Source organism: Pristiophorus japonicus, chromosome 3 (assembly GCF_044704955.1).
Source record: "Pristiophorus japonicus isolate sPriJap1 chromosome 3, sPriJap1.hap1, whole genome shotgun sequence".
Classification (NCBI taxonomy): domain Eukaryota; kingdom Metazoa; phylum Chordata; class Chondrichthyes; family Pristiophoridae; genus Pristiophorus; species Pristiophorus japonicus.
In genome coordinates, this window is record NC_091979.1 from 307,774,289 (window position 1) to 307,793,393 (window position 19,105).

Here is a 19,105-nt window from a genome sequence, read left to right on the forward strand (position 1 = left end):
ATGACACCCAGGACTCGTTGCACCTCCCCTTTTCCTAATTGCTGGGCCGGTTGGAGTTGCGTCAAATGGTCATAGTTATTGGGAGTCGGGTCACATGGAGTGGGTCAAATCTGCTGGATTCTTAGGAGTTGGGTCACATTATGGATGCGTAATAATTGAATGTCAGGCAACTTTTTTATAACATTGGTGTGCCACAAATTGTCATTTGTCCATCAAAATAAAGATCCATTTGTCCTCAAACATTTTTTAGGCTTGGGCATGTAGTCTACCCTTGTGGATGAATTATTACATCTTTTAATCGAAGACCCTACCGTGTACTGGAACTAAAAAATTTGTTGTATATGTAACTTTTTTAACCAGCTGGTGCGTGAAACTTGAACGTGTTTCAGTTTATGACTTCTTGACATGCTTTTGCTACAGAATAACTCACGTGTCCTCAACCTCTCACAAGAATTTAGGCCAAATGTGGGTCATGAAGCAGCAGGTTTGTATTTTAAAGTAACGTGCTGCGCTGCTGGATCAGTTCGTGGCCTGTACACATTCTCTATTTCATTAAATTTAAAATTGCAAATGGACAACAAGAAACTAAGTATGATGCTCATTTTGCAAGCTTGTTTTCAAATGGAGCGACATTAGTTTGTGGTCTTGCATGTTCCCTCCTGATTGGGTAGTTAAACTGGCGCTGCTCACTCTCCTCCTCTTTCCCCCTCCCAGCATGATTTTCTGGAAGGGCATGGCTGCTACACAGTGAAGAGATGTTGGCGTTCAGCTTAATCTTATGTTCTCAACCATTCTAGTTACAATTACATATTGAATAAAGTATTTACAAAGGGTCACTTTGCTTATCAAAAAACCAGTGCAATTTTATGACGGATCCTGTCTGAGCAGTGACCTGTGTCATTACAATAAACCTTTTACCATGTGATATAGGAATGATGGGGATATGCCGCAATCACATCCAATACAGTAGCAGGGTAAATACATTTTAGTGTAGTCAATGATTCAGAAATAAAACCTCATGCTAGAGTACAGTAAGCAGTTCCACAACAGTTACTTATTAAACAATAAAATCATTACATGCCCAGAGTGAATTCATTCTGATCTGTCAGCAGATCATTGCACTCATTACTAGCCTCATTTGTGCTTTACCACCCGTGCTATTTTCACAGTTTTGAAATGTGGCCAAAATACTAATTATTAGTCCATCAGGAGATTTTGGGCTTTTAAAATTTTGAACATTTTTTCATGCCATTAATGTTTGAATGCTGCACTGAGCCGGGACCTTAAAAGGTAGTTTGTTCTAGAAAGGAAAAGGTAGTAGGTAGGGTATACCTCATTATTTGAATAATGTGCATCGTCTACAAACTGTAGTAATAAAGTCTGTCCTGATAGGTCCTGGTCAAACCACATGCTGATGCTGTGTTGAACAAAAAAGTCCATGATTTTCCCCAAGTTTATTTTGACCAGAAACTTAACTAATCACTTGACCTTAAAGAAAAAAACTATACTGTCATCCTTACCTGGTCTGGTGTATACGTGACTCCAGTTCCACACCAAGAGTGGTTGACTCTTAACTGCCCTAAGGTCTGAGGTGACAGCTGTGGCTCAGTGGACAGCAGTTTCACCTCCGAGTCAGAAGGTTGAAGGTTCAGGACCACTCCAGAGACGAGAACACAAAATCTAAACTGACAGCCCAGCGCAGTACTGAGGCTGTGCACTGCTGTCTTTCAGATGAGATGATAAACTGAGTTTCCATCTGCCCTTTCAGCTGGACGTAAAAGATCCAATGGCGATTTTGAATAAAAGCAATGGAGTTCTCTCTGATGTCGTGGCCAATATTTATCCCTCAACCCACATCACTAAAAAAAACGGAATACCTGGTCATTATCACATTGCTGTTTATGGGACCTTGGGGTGTGTGTAAATTGCCTGCTGTATTTCCTATATTACAAATATGATTGCACTTCAAAAGTATTAATTGGCTATAAAGCATTTTGGGACATCCTGAGGTCATGAAAGGGGCTATATAAATGCAAGACTTTCTCTGAAGTGGCCTAGTAAGCCACTCAGTTGTATCAAACTGCTACAAAGGATAAGAGAAATTTAACAGGACGGGACTGCTCAGCTGTGAACCTAGGCATCGAATTTGGAAACAATGAAGGCTCAGTCGTCACTGCAATGTCTGCGTCACTAACATCTAAAGACTGGTGCAAAAGTTGAGAGAGCTGTCCCACAGACTAATCAAGCAACAACCTGACATAGTCATACTTACAGAATCCCTCCACCACCAGTGTATCGTGGCTGCAATGTATACTATCTATAGGATGCGGTGCACCAAGTCGTTAAGGTTTCTTCAGCAGTATCTCCCAAATCCGCGAACTCCACCATGTGGAATGAACGAGCAGCAGGTGCATAGAAACACCAACACCATCACCTCCAACTCACACACCATCCAAACTTGGATATATGTTGCCATTCCTTCATTGTCGCTGGGTCAAAATCCTGGAACTTCCTATGTAACAGCACTGTGGGAGTACATTCACCACATGGATTGTAGTGATTCCAGAAGAAGGAGCCCATACCACCGTCTCAAGTGAAACTAGAGATGGCCAATAATTTCTGGCCTTGCCAGCGATACCCTTATCCTGAGAATTAAACATCACTCTTACATGGACTGCAGCAACAAATGGATGGGATTGCACTGGATGGAAAATGCACATCAATCGAAGAATAAAGATTCTTTTTTGGTTCCAAATTCTTCACACATTGTAGGAGAATACCAGAAGTAGACCAAATTTAAGAGGGTGGAAGGGTCTTACGTTGGAGTTATAACAATGGGCTACATGGATAAAGGGACTATACTGGATGCTACATATTTGGATTTTCAGAAGGCATTTGAAAGCTGCCACATAAGTTTATTAAAACAAACACATTTTGTATTAAAAGGAATATAGCTGCATGGATAGGTGGCTAGGGTAAAGAGGAGTAGCGGCAAATTGATTTTCAAATTGGTAGGATATGGGTAGTTGGTGTGCCCTAAGAATTGTTTTGGGACGACTTCTGATTTCGATGTACAAATGATTTGGACGTAGCTGCAAGAGGAATGATATGAAAGTTTGCTGATAGTAAATTAGGGGACATGGCAAACTGTTGGGAAAAATATAGGAAGGCATAGGCAGGATAGCTGACTGGGTAGGTAGGTGGCCAATGCAGACAAATTATCAAGTATATTTTGGAGGGGAAAAGAACAATGGAATGAAGTATACCTTGAATGATAAGAGTCTTAAAGATGAAGAAACAAATCTATGGTACAGATCAATAAATCTTCAACGGTAGGAGTGCAGGTAGAAAAGGCAAATTAGATTTTGCATTTTATATTGAGTATAGAATCAAGCTATTGATGTTGAATTTGTACAAGAAATTGATTAAGCCATTGTTGAAGTATTACTTGCAGTTCTGGACACCCAAGGAAGGATATGAAAGCCATGGAAATGGTATAGGGAAGATTTATAGCTGGTGTGGAAGAATGAAAGGTTGTAGTTATGGGGTGAGGCTCAAAATGTTTTTTTTTGCACGGGAACCAAAGATGGCTAAGCAGGGGCGTGCTAGAGGTTAGAACTTCCCGTGCATGGGTTGGAACATAGAATACATCACCTCATCATCATCATAGACGGTCCCTCGTATCGAGAATGACTTGCTTCCATGCCGAAAAGAGATGAGTTCACAGGTGTTTCAATGAAGGACCTAATATTCCAGGTCCCGAACTACATCCTGAAGGGTGAAAGATGTCTGTTCGTGTATTTCTTTTAATGTATGGTGGCCGTTGGACACCAGCCACCACACGGGCTTGACAGAGCTAGGTCTTGGTCCAGTGGCAAGAATTAACCAAGACAACTGGAGACCAGCTCTGCTGCACGGACCTAGTGTGCACACATATCGCAGTGTGGGCTGGCCCATGCTGCCCCTGGGCCCTCGCCTCTCCTGAGCCCCGTACACGTGCCTCTCCTGGGCCCCAATCACGTCACTCCACGATCCGCTGTCTGCCACTGCCGCTCCAACGACCGCCATCTTGAACATTTCAGAGGTCTGGTGCTGCAGATACCAATACTTTACCACAATGCTGGTTAAAGCAGACTATAGTTTCAGTCAAAAGAGAACTGTATTTGTAAGGGAACAATATAAAAGGTTGAAGAAAGAGCAGGGAAATAGAATTAACGTAGATAGCTCCAGTTGAAGAGCTAGCTCCTGTATAATGGGGAACATAGCCTCCTGCTGGGTTATAAGTTCTATGACTGGTCTGGTCAAGGTGTGTATTGCAGCTAAATTGAATTGTTTAGTAAATGAGGATTGCTCTTTTGACAGCCTTGCATATGATCTCAATTAGAGCCTGTTTGAAAGACATTTGGGAGGCAGCTGTTGAATGGGTAGAATCACCATTAACCTGCTCCCGGAGCTGCTTCCTTGCAAGATAGTACCAGTGTATGAGGCACTTGAGGTGTCTACTGTACATGGTCCATGTCTCTGAGCCATACAAGAGGGCGGGTATTACTACAGCCCTGTAGACCATGAGCTTGGTGGCAGTTTTGAGGGCCTGGTCTTCAAACATTCTTTTCCTCAGGCGGCTGAAGGCTGCACTGGCGCATGTACAGTAGACACCTCAAGTCGCTGGGGAAATACCACCAACGATGTCTCCGCAAGATCCTACAAATCCCCTGGGAGGACAGATGCACCAACATTAGTGTCCTCGACCAGGCCAACATCCCCAGCATTGAAACACTGACCACACTTGATCAGCTCTGCTGGGCAGGCCACATTGTCTGTATGCCAGACACGAGACTCCCAAAGCAAGCGCTCTACTCGGAACTCCTTCACGGCAAACGAGCCAAAGGTGGGCAGCGGAAACATTGCAAGGACACCCTCAAAGCCTCCCTGATAAAGTGCACCTGGGAGTCCCTGGCCAAAGACCGCCCTAAGTGGAGGAAGTGCATCTGGGAGGGCGTTGAGCACCTCGAGTCTCATCGCCGAGAGCATGCAGAAATCAAGCGCAGGCAACAGAAAGAGCGTGCAGCAAACCAGTCCCACCCATCTCTTCCCTCAATGCCTGTCTGTCCCACCTGTGACAGGGACTGTGGTTCTCGTATTGGACTGTTCAGCCACCTAAGGACTCAAATTAAGAGTGGAAGCAAGTCTTACTCGATTCCGAGGGACTGCCAATGATGATCAGGCACTCAACCATTCATTTGACTGTCCACTGCTTACACACTGCTTGTACCATAGGAAATGAATAACTGTTCAGACTAACTGAAAGTACTCTGCAAGTAAAAGCTTTAGCTCTGCCTTGTGCGACAGCAGATGCAACAATAGAAGAATGCTTTCTTACCCCAAATGAAAGTGGGAAGTGATGTCTGGATGAAAAATTTCACCAGAGGCACTGAGAGGCACGAAAGGGTCCTGGGTGTGGATAGGTGCCAACACTCAGTGTTGTTTGGCGAGTCCTTTAAAATCAATCAAAGTTGTTGAGAATATCAATGGGTCATGGTCCTGGCGTACCTGCTGGGATGGTACTGCTGGTGCCCTCCAGCACTCTCACCCTGACAGACTTTGTCCGTTCAATAGGGGGTCAGCTCATTAACATGGAACAGCAAGATACTTACAAATTGATTCAATTCAATTTTAAGCTACTCTGAAAGAATTATTGAGTTGATTGTTGGACACTACTAATGTCACTTTATTGCCTAGTTAGAGTTGCAAATCTGTCAGTCATTTGAATTGGGTTGGTCCACCCTTAAGAATAGGTCTTGACTTATATCCATGAGTAGGTTTGTACCACAGTTCTCTACAATCATATTTAAACTTTAACAAAACCATATCAGTTACGCGTTAACTTTAATTCCTGCTGGCAGAGCTACTCGGAGTCTGATGTCGTCTTTCCCTGTTCCAGAGTAATTTCCTCACTGAGATGGCAAGCAGGTCATTATTCCAGGTCTCTGGCCATGTGTAGCCAGCTACTTGGGTAAAAATGGTACACTCCTGGTGACTTGCCTGAGATGGGGAGCTCACCATGTGGTAATTACAGGAATGAAACTTGATCTTACATGTACACATTGAAATATCACAGTGTTGCCCGTGCAACTTGTGTTTATTAGAATAGGATAACTATACATAGATTGGGCTAACCAAACTGGAAGCAATACGGTGGAGGAGGATTTCCTGGAGTGCATAAGGGATGGTTTTTTAGACCAATATGTCGAGGAACCAACTAGGGGGGAGGCCATCTTAGACTGGGTGTTATGTAATGAGAGAGGATTAATTAGCAATCTCGTTGTGCGAGGCCCCTTGGGGAAGAGTGACCATAATACGGTGGAATTCTGCATTAGGATGGAGAATGAAACAGTTAATTCAGAGACCATGGTCCAGAACTTAAAGAAGGGTAACTTTGAAGGTATGAGGCGTGAATTGGCTGGGATGGATTGGCGAATGATACTTAAGGGGTTGACTGTGGATGGGCAATGGCAGACATTTGGAGACCGCATGGATGAACTACAACAATTGTACATTCCTGTCTGGCATAAAAATAAAAAAGGGAAGGTGGCTCAACCGTGGCTATCAAGGGAAATCAGGGATAGTATTAAAGCCAAGGAAGTGGCATACAAATTGGCCAGAAATAGCAGCGAACCTGGGGACTGGGAGAAATTTAGAACTCAGCAGAGGAGGACAAAGGGTTTGATTAGGGCAGGGAAATGGAGTATGAGAAGAAGCTTGCAGGGAACATTAAGACGGATTGCAAAAGTTTCTATAGATATGTAAAGAGAAAAAGGTTAGTAAAGACAAACGTAGGTCCCCTGCAGTCAGAATCAGGGGAAGTCATAACGGGGAACAAAGAAATGGCGGACCAATTGAACAAGTACTTTGGTTCGGTATTCACAAAGGAGGATACAAACAACCTTCCGGATATAAAAGGGGTCAGAGGGTCTAGTAAGGAGGAGGAACTGAGGGAAATCCTTATTAGTCGCGAAATTGTGTTGGGGAAATTGATGGGATTGAAGGCCGATAAATCCCCAGGGCCTGATGGACTGCATCCCAGAGTACTTAAGGAGGTGGCCTTGGAAATAGCGGATGCATTGACAGTACAGTTTTGGTCTCCTAACCTGAGGAAGGACATTTTTGCTATTGAGGGAGTGCAGCGAAGGTTCACCAGACTGATTCCCGGGATGGCGGGACTGACCTATCAAGAAAGACTGGATCAACTGGGCTTGTATTCACTGGAGTTCAGAAGAATGAGAGGGGACCTCATAGAAACATTTAAAATTCTGACGGGGTTAGACAGGTTAGATGCAGGAAGAATGTTCCCAATGTTGGGGAAGTCCAGAACCAGAGGTCACAGTCTAAGGATAAGGGGTAAGCCATTTAGGACCGAGATGCGGAGGAACTTCTTCACCCAGAGAGTGGTGAACCTGTGGAATTCTCTACCACAGAAAGTTGTTGAGACCAATTCACTAAATATATTCAAAAAGGAGTTAGATGAGGTCCTTACTACTAGGGGGATCAAGGGGTATGGCGAGAAAGCAGGAATGGGGTACTGAAGTTCAATGTTCAGCCATGAACTCATTGAATGGTGCTGCAGGCTAGAAGGGCCGAATGGCCTACTCCTGCACCTATTTTCTATGTTTCTATACCATTGGTACCATACAGCAAGGTGCTGCTTGACTGACTCCAATCCCCAGAATAATGGCCCTGAAATTCCGGTTGGAGGCTTCCTTCGGACGAACGCCTCCGACCCGAAATTTCTCTATTGCGCTTCGCAGCACATCCACGTCTTCTAGATACGGACGGAGAAGCTGGAGTCACGTGGGCCTGGACCACCAATCACTTTGCAGTATTCTCACTGATAGTAATGGGAACTCCGATTTTACGAGTTCCCATTACTATCAATGAGAATAACCGCCTAAAACACCCAAACACAACATAATAAATTAAAAAAAGCACCACACGTATTTAAAATGAATTGAAATTAAAGTTAATTAAATGTTTTAGGAAAAAAATATTTGGGGGCTTTTTTTTAAGTGTGTTTTAATAGGGTTTAAAATAAACTTACCTTAGTGGACAGGGTTTTTACTCTAAAAATGTGTACTTAAATTTTATTTTTATGTTTTAAAACTTTTACGCTGGTAAAAGTAGTCTATGCGCCTGCTTTTACCAGGTATAATAGTTTGAAGGACATCCGCTGGGCAAGAGATGGACAAATAGCCCGATCTCTCCCGCGCGAATGTCCTTGCTGTGGGGATGCAGAGGATCTGTCAAGAGTTATCTTGACAGATCGGAAAAGCCATTTTTCGGCGCATGCGCATTGCGCGCCAAAAACCGGCTTTTGCGAGGCCTTGCCGGGTCCGTACGTATTCCGTATGGACCCGGCAAGACCGCAATTTCAAGGCCATTATGTGGGAGAAGATAAATAAACTCGTACAAACCAGATTGCTTTCTCTCTCTCTCTTTCTTTATCTCAACACTGAACTCTTAACTCTTTGAGGCAGACTTGGTTTTATCAGCAGGAGCATGAAACGTTCTCATTTTTAATCTGCAATCAATCTCAAAGATTAAGTTATTGCGATTGCTATAATGTAAAGATAAAGTTGGAATTCATATTTTGATGAATAAAGTTTGGTTAGATTGCCAGAGGTAATGCCTTTTCTGTGATAAAATACTTCAATTTGCTGTACTTTGAATAAGTACAGCAAAAGAAAGTATCTAATAACTCAAGTATATGAAAAAGAGCAGTTGAAACATAAATATCTTTAAGAAGTATGCAAAGGATATATTAAAAATAAATAAAAACTATGTAAAGAAACAGGCGACAAAAAGAGAAGATTGGATGTGAACCAGAGATAGCCGTCGATGGACTTCAGAGATTTGCATCAGCGGAAAGACACTGCCGTGTTAGTACACATTGGTTAATTTATCATCTGATAGTACACCTTGGGGCGAAATTCGTCGTGGGTGGAAGTGCAACGGGCGATAGCATATCTGTTTTACACCCCGCCCGATTTTCTTTAATGGTGTAAAATGGGTTGCCGATTCGCTATTTCCCATTTTGCGATACCACTCCAGAAAGATTTCAGCTCCCATATGTTGTTTTATCAGCGCCGTGCAAGAATTAATGCTGGAGTTGTGCGACTGTTGTTGTGCTTCATAGAGTGCAAAAACAAACTTTTCAAAGCTTGTACAGCAATCCTGAAAATTCAGTTTTGCTGTTATGTTAATCCCAGATGCTGTAATTCTGAAAGTGGAGTTTAATTGACCATGGCAGTACAGTGACCCTTATCTTTACCTGTGTAGATTCCAAATATTAATGTAGTTACCAGGAATAAACTCAACTGAATCGTAGCCCAACAGTTTTTATTGTGGGCCCACCATTTTGCCTTCTGGATAAGGAAAGCTGGTTATAGCAATGTAAATGAGCGAAGTTGGCATTTGTACGCTGCTCTGCCACAATCCAAACTAAATGAGTGGAGAATTAAATGATAATCCCGTCAGTGCTGAACTTGTGCTGCTTGCTTGGCTGTGGCTGTGTCTTGTAGAGTTAAAGCCTATAGGGGCTAAAATTGCCCCCGAGGCGGTAACGGGATAGTAAGCACCTACCGCTCATCGGGGCGGAGGTGCCGACATTTGAGAAGTTGCCCTCCTTTATTTTTGTGTCGGTGCATGCTACCGCCCCGACCATGTTCCCGCCTCGTCGGGCACGCACCGACCCCTTACCAACCGGCGGCGACCCCCTTTCCATCCCGCGTGGGAAATTGCCCCACAGGAGCGGATTGGCTGCCGCTTGGTGCCCCTGATAGCTTTCCCCGGCGGGAAGCTGCTAGTGGCTGGGCGGCTCGTCTGCCCTTAAAAGAGGAGGGCGCAAAGCTGCAGCCGCCATTTTATTTTAATAGTCGGCTGACTCCGAAGTCGGCCCGACAATGGCGGTCACGGGTTCAGCCGGGCCGCCAACAGGCAGCCTGGCACACCCTCTTGTGGCCTGGCCGAAACCCTCACTGGTGGCCCAGTGGGCCCAACTAAACGTCAGTGTGACATCATAAGCGTCGCTGCGCTGACCGCCCGCCTTCCGCCCTTCTCCCGAATGATTTCCGCCCCTCAGCTACCCCAAATACTGCCTGGAGAAAAAAAAACTTTTAAGACCTCAATTTCGCTCGACTCTCCGCCCAATGGATTGGGGCAGAGAAAAATCATTTATATCCGTAGGTGCACCCCGTTTCGGTCGGGGGCAATTTTGGCCCCATAGTCATCTCCTTTAGTACTTTGCAATATAATCCTAGACCCTACTTTTAATATTTAAATGCTATGCAATCTTTTTCTATGCACGTGATATGACGATGGGCCTTTATCGCATCTAACAGTGAGGCATTGTAAAAACTAATTTAATAAAAGTGAGACTTGGCTGTTTGAACAGCATGTGAAGTCTTTGTGGTCTCCTGGTCTCCTTAGGCATTTTGAATTGTTGTAAAATAACTTGTGAATTGTGTCAGCCTGTATTTCTGAGATATTAATTGTATTCAGATAGTTATCACCTTAATAGGAAAATGTGATGCCTTTGTGTTCATTTCTTGGAGTTTGGGGTTCTTACCTTATTTTTCTAAATTATCCATTATGCTAAAGGAGATGTTCCAATGGGTGCAATTTAAAACTGAAAAAATCCACTGCTCAGTCAAATACTTGCTACATAAATCTTAAGTTGCAATCTAGCCCATATTTGCACTGCAAACAATTATAGTTGTATTTTCAATATATTTTCTTCGATGAGCAATTTCCTGGCAGGTCAAAGAGTAATATTGAATTTTTTGCATTTTACAAGTAGTAACCGTGGCCAGCTCAGTGTGACATACTTTTGCAGCTTCCTTGTGTTAAAGTTGTGTTTAAGTTGACTTGTTTTTTTTCTGTGAGAACCATATGATATACAAAATCCACACTTCTCCTAATAACTTTCTCCCTCCAATCTGTGTTCAGTTATGTCTCCCAAGGTGCCATTATTCACGTGAGACCCCAATGTGTCATCATCATAGGCAGTCCCTCGAACGAGGATGACTTGCTTCCACGAGTTCACAGCTGTTTCGATGAAGGACCCGATGTTCCAGTCCTGAACTCTAATTGAGGGGGTGGAGGATGCCTGTGTGTGGATTTTTTTAACGCGTGGTGACCATTGCACACCAGCCACCACACGGACTTGACAGAGCTAAGTCTTGGTCCAGTGGCAAGGGTTAACCAAGATGACTGGAGACCAGCTCTGCTGCACGGACCTAGCGCGCACACATATTGCAGTGTGGGCTGGCCCGTGCTACCCCTGGGCCCTCGGCTCTTCTGGGCCCCGTAACCTCATCTGTCGCATTTCCGCCACAAACACTCGCCGCTCCTCCGCCCTGACCTTCCCACTCCTCTGTACCTGCCGATGTTCCTGCCCACGCTCCAAAACGGCGACCAGGGTTTTGATGATGTCACCCAGTCGCCCATCTCAAAATCCTTGGAGCAGCTCGCGCTGGAGGTTGAAGTGGTACGCCACTCCAGCTCTTTTATAGGCGGACCAGTTCTCCCAATGTGTTGCCATCTAATTGGTTAGCATTACACCCAGCATTGGTGCTTGATGTCCAGATGTGTACTTTCCAGTGAGGGTTGCTGGACATTGATCAGTGATTGGGATCTGTCATTGATGTTTTATTCTTTCTACCTCTTCCAGTCTGAGAATACTTAGGCCAAATTTTAGTACCTTCACTGTCACCTCGGCTAAGATCGATCAACTCAATACAGGTTGGGGACAAACGTGGAACCTTCTTATTTTGTCTGGCGACTGATGCAAACTGAATGGATTCCTCTCTTGGCCCTTAACCATCAGGGAAGCCCAGAACACATGCAATTTTGTGAAAGATTGTAATTCAACCCTAAATAAAGGATAATGGCATAAAGAGCTCCTAAAGACCATATTTATTAGGTTGTTTCCCTCCACACTGGCAGACGGGTTGGAATTTCGTAATTTAAATTAAAATAACATTTGGTAAATAAAAATGAGATTCTGTTTAAACACTTTAATCCAGACGCTTTATTCTTGTTGTAACTGCAGATGGGATTCAATTACAGACAATCTCAGGAGCTGTAGCTTCAAATTAAACTGTGAGTGGAGTTGTAAAGGTACCTGCAAGGGATTCCAGCACTTAGCCAAGAGGTTTACTGAGCCTGTCATTACATGTTTCTGTATATTACATACCAGTGCTTGACCAGGCTTATTTCCTCCACAAAGTTTACATTTTATTGAATTATTTTATTGTGTTTTTTTAATACTTGGTGTCCTTAGTGATTTCAGTATGGAACTGAAGAGCGAAGGTGAGGCAGAATCAGATAAGAGCTGAGAGGGGGATGAGTTGGATCAGATCCTAAAGGAGACAAATGTATTATCTTAGTCTGGAGGAAAGGGATTACTGCAGCTTTCCAAAACTGGGGATCAGTTTAATTTGCACACGGCTTAATAAGGTCTGTAAGAGGAGAGAAGAGTGGAAGGGTGGATTAGGCATGTTGAGTCTGCAGTAGATAATATTCGATTTATTTTACAGGGTTACTTCAGATGATACTTGTTCTGTTGGAAGCATACCCTGTAACGTAAATGACCTGGCATTGGTGTTGAATCCAACAAAATCCTTGTTGCTCGGGGCTTTGCTCTGTGTTGGTGGCAGCCAGCTGCGCCATGTTCTTCATCCTGGTCTGGCTAAGAGCAAGCTGACCTCTGCCTGCCCACACATACCGACAATGTCCAATGGGTGGCATTTGTAGGCCCTCTCTCAACATAGAATTATACAGCATAGGAGGATGCAATTCAGCCCAACGTGCCTGTGTTGGCTTTTTGAAAGAGCCATCTTATTCTCAAGTTCCCCTGCTCTTTCCCCATAGTCCTGCAATTTTGTCTGCCAGTTCCAGTGTATAAATGAGATATAAATTAATTTCAAACTAACCTTGATAAACAAATGGTGTAGTTAGTTGTAGGTTTTCCGTGTTGAAAATAAACTGAGAAAACATGATTTTCAAAGAAAAAAAAATCAGAAGTTATTCCTTGCAAATTATCGAACATTTTCACAATGCTGGGTTGCCACGGACAGCAGATTTCAAGTTGGCAGCAAACCAATGATGTAAATGTGAAATCATTCAAGGCCGCTGGAGGAATTGGTACCACCAAAATGAGATGGTTTCAGTCCGGGAACAGTCTAATTTCAGGCAGCCATATTGCGTTGGCAGCTGGTGGGCTTAGTGCCCATAGTTCATCTCTCCCAGCTGGCCCTTCGTACCAGGCCCGAAAAGTAGTTTTGCTGTTCTTGGCGATACCCACCTTCCTCAACCATTTGGGTACTGCCACACCTTGAAATATTAATATAGATCTGGCTGATGTAGAAGCAGCTCCACAATGTGAGCAGGATTTTCTGCAGCAATAGGAACTGAATACCGAACCATTTTAGGAAAATACTGTAGATGCTGGAAATATGAAATAAAAACACAACATGCTGGAAACACACTGCATGTCAGGCAGTATCATGTCATTGATCTGAAACTTTTAACTCGACCTTTCTCCACGGATGCTGCCTGACCTGCTGAGTGTTTCCAGCATTTCCTGTTTTCGTTTCAGGATGTGGTTCTGCAATATCAATGCAATGGTGATTGTCCCTGTTCATTCCATCTTACCAATCTACAAACAATGACCCAGGTAAAGACCTTCTGGTCCATCAAGCTTTGCCCATACCATTGCGATACCTTGTGTATCACAGTCTATACTCTCCGCCCCACCCAAAACCCTGTGATCTCCTGGGAGAGCTGAAAAAACAGATAAAAACCCAGGCCAATTTGGGGGGAAAAAATCTGGGTAAATCCTCTTTGACCTATCTAGGTGATCAAAACTAGTCCAGGAGCTCACACTGGCCCTGAATTCCTTGCAGTACCTATCTTCTGTAAGAGATGATCTCCGCCCTAGCCAGAAATAGGTTCAGTTCTTGCTTGAAGGAATTCCACTATTCTCTGGGAAAAGATCTATCCCCTGACATCTAACCTAGATCTGACCTTATACAACTTAAATTTGTGATCCCTGGCCCTCCCGAACCTATTTAATTGGAACAAGCTGTCAACTAGAACACAATCTATTCCCTTCATTATCTTATAAACCTCAATCAGATCCCCCAAGTCTACATTTCTCTACAGTGTAGAGTCCCAACTCCCTTAGTCTATCTTGATAACTAAGATGCTTATTGAGTAGACAGGATGATAGAAATTGGAGCACAATTACAGCTGTTGCATGCAGTGCTTTAGATTAGATCATTTTAATCTAAAATAATGTTTTTTTAATTTCAAGGGTCTTGCTTTATATACTGAAGTAATACTTTCCAGTTGACATATAGTTGAACTTTGGTTGTTTTATTCATCTTTCTGCAACTATTGATGTACAAGTACAAAGTGTTGTTTTTCCATCTGCATTACCTCTATAGTGAAGGTTGGACGTAGTTGAATAAATATACAGATTTGGGAGTCTGGTGAAATTTAAACCAATTCTGAGCCTTTAAAGCTTGAACAATTAGCTGCTGTACAAAAGACTGTGCAATACAAGAATTTATGTACTTTTTTAACTCCATTTCTCTGCAGGTTGAAATGCACTTAATTACTTCTTGACTACTGAAAGATCCTTTTATATTTTCTGAATGAAGACATCTTTTCTTTCATGTCACACCCGTTAAAAATATCCTGCAACAACTCGATGTGTCCTTCTGTGGGGCAAAAGAGCTTTGCTTGTAGTTCTAATGTTAAAATATTTTGGTTTTCAACAGCCTTTTCCTTCTGTTTTCAGGTGTTTGGTTCATCATGTCACGATCACGTGTTCTTAGAGCTACAAAAATTCCTGCCTAAATTCCTTGGCACCTGGACACCAACTACTGCACCTAACGGTATCCTTTGCACTGAACTGTGGTATCGTGTACAGTATGTACTGTCAATACCCCTGCTGGCAACCTGACACGTCTTACCATGACACTGACATACAAATGTCAGCGGATTGGAAGGTAGCAAATGTAACATCACTATTCAAGAAAGGAGGGAGAGAGAAAACAGGGAACTACAGGCCAGTTAGCCTGACATCAGTCGTTGGGAAAATGCTGGAATCCATTGTTAAGGACGTGGTATCAGGGCACTTAGATAATCATAACATGATTAGGCAGAGTCAACATGGTGTTATGAAAGGGAAATCGTGTTTGACAAATTTATTAGAGTTTTTTGAGGATGTAACTAGCAGGGTAGATAAAACAGAACCAGTGGATGTAGATTTGGGTGGCCTTGTATATGAAACACAGAAAGTGAGCATGCAGATACAACAAGCAATAACGAAGGCAAATAGCATATGGTCCTTTATTACAAGGGGGTTGGAGTATAAGAGTAAGGAAGTCTTGCTACAATTGTACAGGGCCTTGGTGAGACCACATCTGGAGTACTGTGCACAGTTTTGGTCTCCTTATCTAAGGAAGGATATACTTGCCTTGGAGGCAGTACAACGGAGGTTCACTAGATTGATTCCTGGAATGAGAGGGCTGTCTTATGATGAGAGAGTGTGTAGAATGGGCCTACACTCTCTGGAGTTTGGAAGAATGAGAGATGATCTCATCGAAACATACAAGATTCTGAAGGGGATTGACAGGGTGGATGCTGAGAGGTTGTTTCCCCTGGCTGGAGGGTCTAGAACTAGGGGACACAGTCTCAGGATAAGGGGTCGGCCATTTAAGACAGAGATGAAGAGGAATTTCTTCACTCGGAGGGTTGTGAATCTTTGGAATTTTCTGCCCTGGAAGGCTGTGGATGCTGAGTTCTCTGAATATATTGAAGGCTGAGATAGTTAGATTTTTGGAGTCTAGGGGAATAAAGGGATGTGGAGATCAGGTGGGAAAATGGAGTTGAGGTCGATGATCGGCCATTATTTTATTGAATGGCGGAGCAGGCTCAAGGGGCCATAGAGCCTACTCCGGCTCCTATTTCTTATGTCTTATGTCTTACATCTAAATTGCAAGTCTTATTCAGCAGTTTCCATCTTTTTTAGCAGATAGTTTTCACAGTTTGAGTGGGCAGTATTTGTGATTTCCATTCATTACAATGCACTAAATGAGCTGCTTCACTTTACACCCCTTTTAAAGTGATCCCCCCCATCTGTTGTACAGGCAATTGTTTAGATAATTTTCGGTTTGAAACTCACTTGGCAAATGGTTTTAAAGAAGCACAGTCCTTTTGTTTACAATGGGAATACTTGTGTCCCTCTGAGACTAAACTTACCAGTTGTATTGAATACAGTTGTGTGTGATAATTCCGACAATAATTGATCACTGTTTTTGTGTGTATTGCAATAACCTTATAGTGATACAGCCTTAATTGGCCTACGAGGACATCCCTGACCGCTGCTTCATCACCACTACAGCTGCTGGGGCCATCTGTGATCAACAGAAGCAAAATATCCTCCAACTGTTGATCAGCTCTGATTAACCAGATGATAGGCAAGAGTTTCTACTTTCTGCTGCTTCCCCAATATTGCTTATTTTTCATATTAAAAAATCTCAGACCTATGTGTACTGTTTTAAACAAAGCAATCTTGTTTTAATAAACCTTCAAAATTATTTGCCTTCCTTTGCATTCTATCTTTTTACCATATACTTTTAAAATATTTTTATTTTGGTTTTGTTCACTTTTTCCTTTTAAATCCACTGCTGTTTTTTCTACTCCCTGCTTTCGATGTCTGCTCAACTAATTTTTATTTTAAAAACACAGGAAGAAAGATTGCATTCAAAATCTACTCAGTAATTTACTTTTTTATGATCATTAATTGGTCAGTGCAGTGTATTAGGTAACTGTTTTTCCCAATACTAAAGGGGCTGCGAAATGCAATGATCAGCATGAAATTGTTGTAAGTGGACAGTAGACATTCGGGTAATGTTTTTGCCTTGAAAGTAATAACGAAGTAGCTAAACAAAATAAGGCATAGAAAGTTGTTTCATGGGATCTAGTGATGAGGGTTTGCTCCTTAACCTCGGAGTTCAGAGTTGTACCTTAAACTGGAAGATGTGACGCGCAAGTTCAACAAACCGTGCATCATGGATGTAAAAATAGGGAAGAAGAGTTATGACCCTGACGCCTCAGCTGAGAAGATCCAGCAACAGATCAGCAAATATCCGCTGATGGAAGAAATTGGTTTCTTGGTACTTGGCATGCGGGTAAGAGAAATTTGATCTCAAATCCAAGAGCCATCAGTTTGAATGTGTTTGGTTTTGCCTATTGGTTAGTAAACATGAGCTGTTAAGTTTCTAAAGATCATGGTGTTCTGGTGATGAAGTCATTGTTGCTCGGACAACACCAATGTGGAATCTTGCAGCTGTGCACAGCAGGTGTGAGCTGTAATAGGCATCACGTGTGCCTAGTGATGTCACTAAATGAAGAAAAAACATAAGATTCCCACATTATCAATTGTACGTTTTTTGTGATTTACTTGCAGCAGCAACAGCACTTAAACTGAAGACCAAGTAAAAATGTGCACATGTACTCCAATCAATTACTTGGCCCACGCAGTTTAAAGAAAAAATAAACAGCATGAATTTGATGTTGATAAGAAACTGAGAGTTTTTGAGGAAACGTTAAAATTCCACAGCACTAGAATTTCAAATTCAGATGGAGGGTGAGAAAGTTGGATCTCTAACCAGCGTACTAAATAAAGGAGACTATGAAGGTATGAGGGCAGAGTTGGGTAAAGTGGACTGGGAAAATAGATTAAAGTGTAGGACGGTTGTGTACATTTAAGGAGATATTTCACAACTTTCAAGAAAAATATATTCCAGTGAGGAGGAAAGGGCGTAAGAGAAAAGATAGCCATCCGTGGCTAACTAAAGAAATAAAGGACGCTATCCAATTAAAAACAAGGGCATACAAAGTGGCTAAAACTAGTGGAAGGACAGAAGACTGGGAAGCTTTTAAATGCCAGCAAAGAACGACTAAAAAATGATTAAGAAAGGGAAGATAGACTATGAAAGTAAACTAGCACAAAATATAAAAACAGATATCAAGAGTTTCTATAGGTATATAGGGCCCAAATTTCCCCAGGAGTTGCTCCGTTTCTTTTGGAGCAACTTGATTTTTCTGGAGTATCTTTTTAGTTTCAATTCTGGCCATTTAATTTGCTGGGACCTCCCCAGAATCCAGGGAATTTTGGTAAATTACAACCAATGCATCCACAATCCCTGCCGCTACTTCCCTTAAGACCCTAGGATGCAAACCATCAGGTGCAGGGGATTTATCTGCCTTTAGTCCCATTATCTTACTGAGTACCACCACCTTAGTGATTGTGATTGTGTTTAGTTTCCCCCCCCCCACCCCATGAGTTTTTTTTTTTTTAAAGTTTAGTTTTTTTTTCAAAAGGGGGCGTTACCAGCCACTTACGCCTGTTTTGGCCATTTAAGCCAGCTAAAAGTTACTCCAAACTAACTTAGGCCAGCGTAAGTGGGCACTCTTGTATATTCAGAAAAACCTTGCGGTGATTTAAGAAGAAGAAAGCAGAGATAGGGGGGAAGGGGACTTTGCAAAGCACTAAACACCTTCACAATAACATTAAAGAAGTACACAAAGTAATAAGCAATCAATCAATCAGTAAATAACAAATAAAAACTAGAAGTTTTACCTTAGGGAACGCAGCGTGCCGCCGATGAGGGAGCCCATTGGGTCAGGGCTAGGGACGGCGTGCTTCGGACCCCTCCCACACAGCCTGCAGCGCGTACTCACAGATTCGGCCTGCCAGGAGCTACTGCACATGCGCGCAGACTCTAGCGCGCATGTACAGAGGTCCGGGCACTGTTTTCAACGTCGGGACCTGGCTCCACCCCCAATCCACTGGACCACGCTACGCCACCACCGAGGAGAGGTTGGGGAGCGGCCAGAATCGGGAGGAAGATTTTCGGCACGCTTGGAGGCGGACAAAAGCGCCACGCCGCAGGTGAGGGTGCCACAAAAAAGGTTGGGGAAATTCGAGCCCATAAAAAGGAAAAGAGTGGCTAAAGTAAATGTTGGTCCCTTA

The 19,105-nt window shown here is 42.9% G+C and overlaps 1 protein-coding gene across 1 annotated transcript in view; it reads left to right on the forward strand.

Annotated features, from left to right (window-relative positions):
- ipmkb (inositol polyphosphate multikinase b) overlaps positions 1–19,105 on the forward strand; it is a 136,388-nt gene that overhangs the window by 55,341 nt on the left and 61,942 nt on the right. Inside the window, exons 3-4 of the mRNA XM_070874075.1 lie at positions 14,861–14,957; positions 17,086–17,258. Of these exons, the coding sequence (XP_070730176.1) occupies positions 14,861–14,957; positions 17,086–17,258 (270 nt within the window). The remainder of the gene's footprint in view (positions 1–14,860; positions 14,958–17,085; positions 17,259–19,105) is intronic.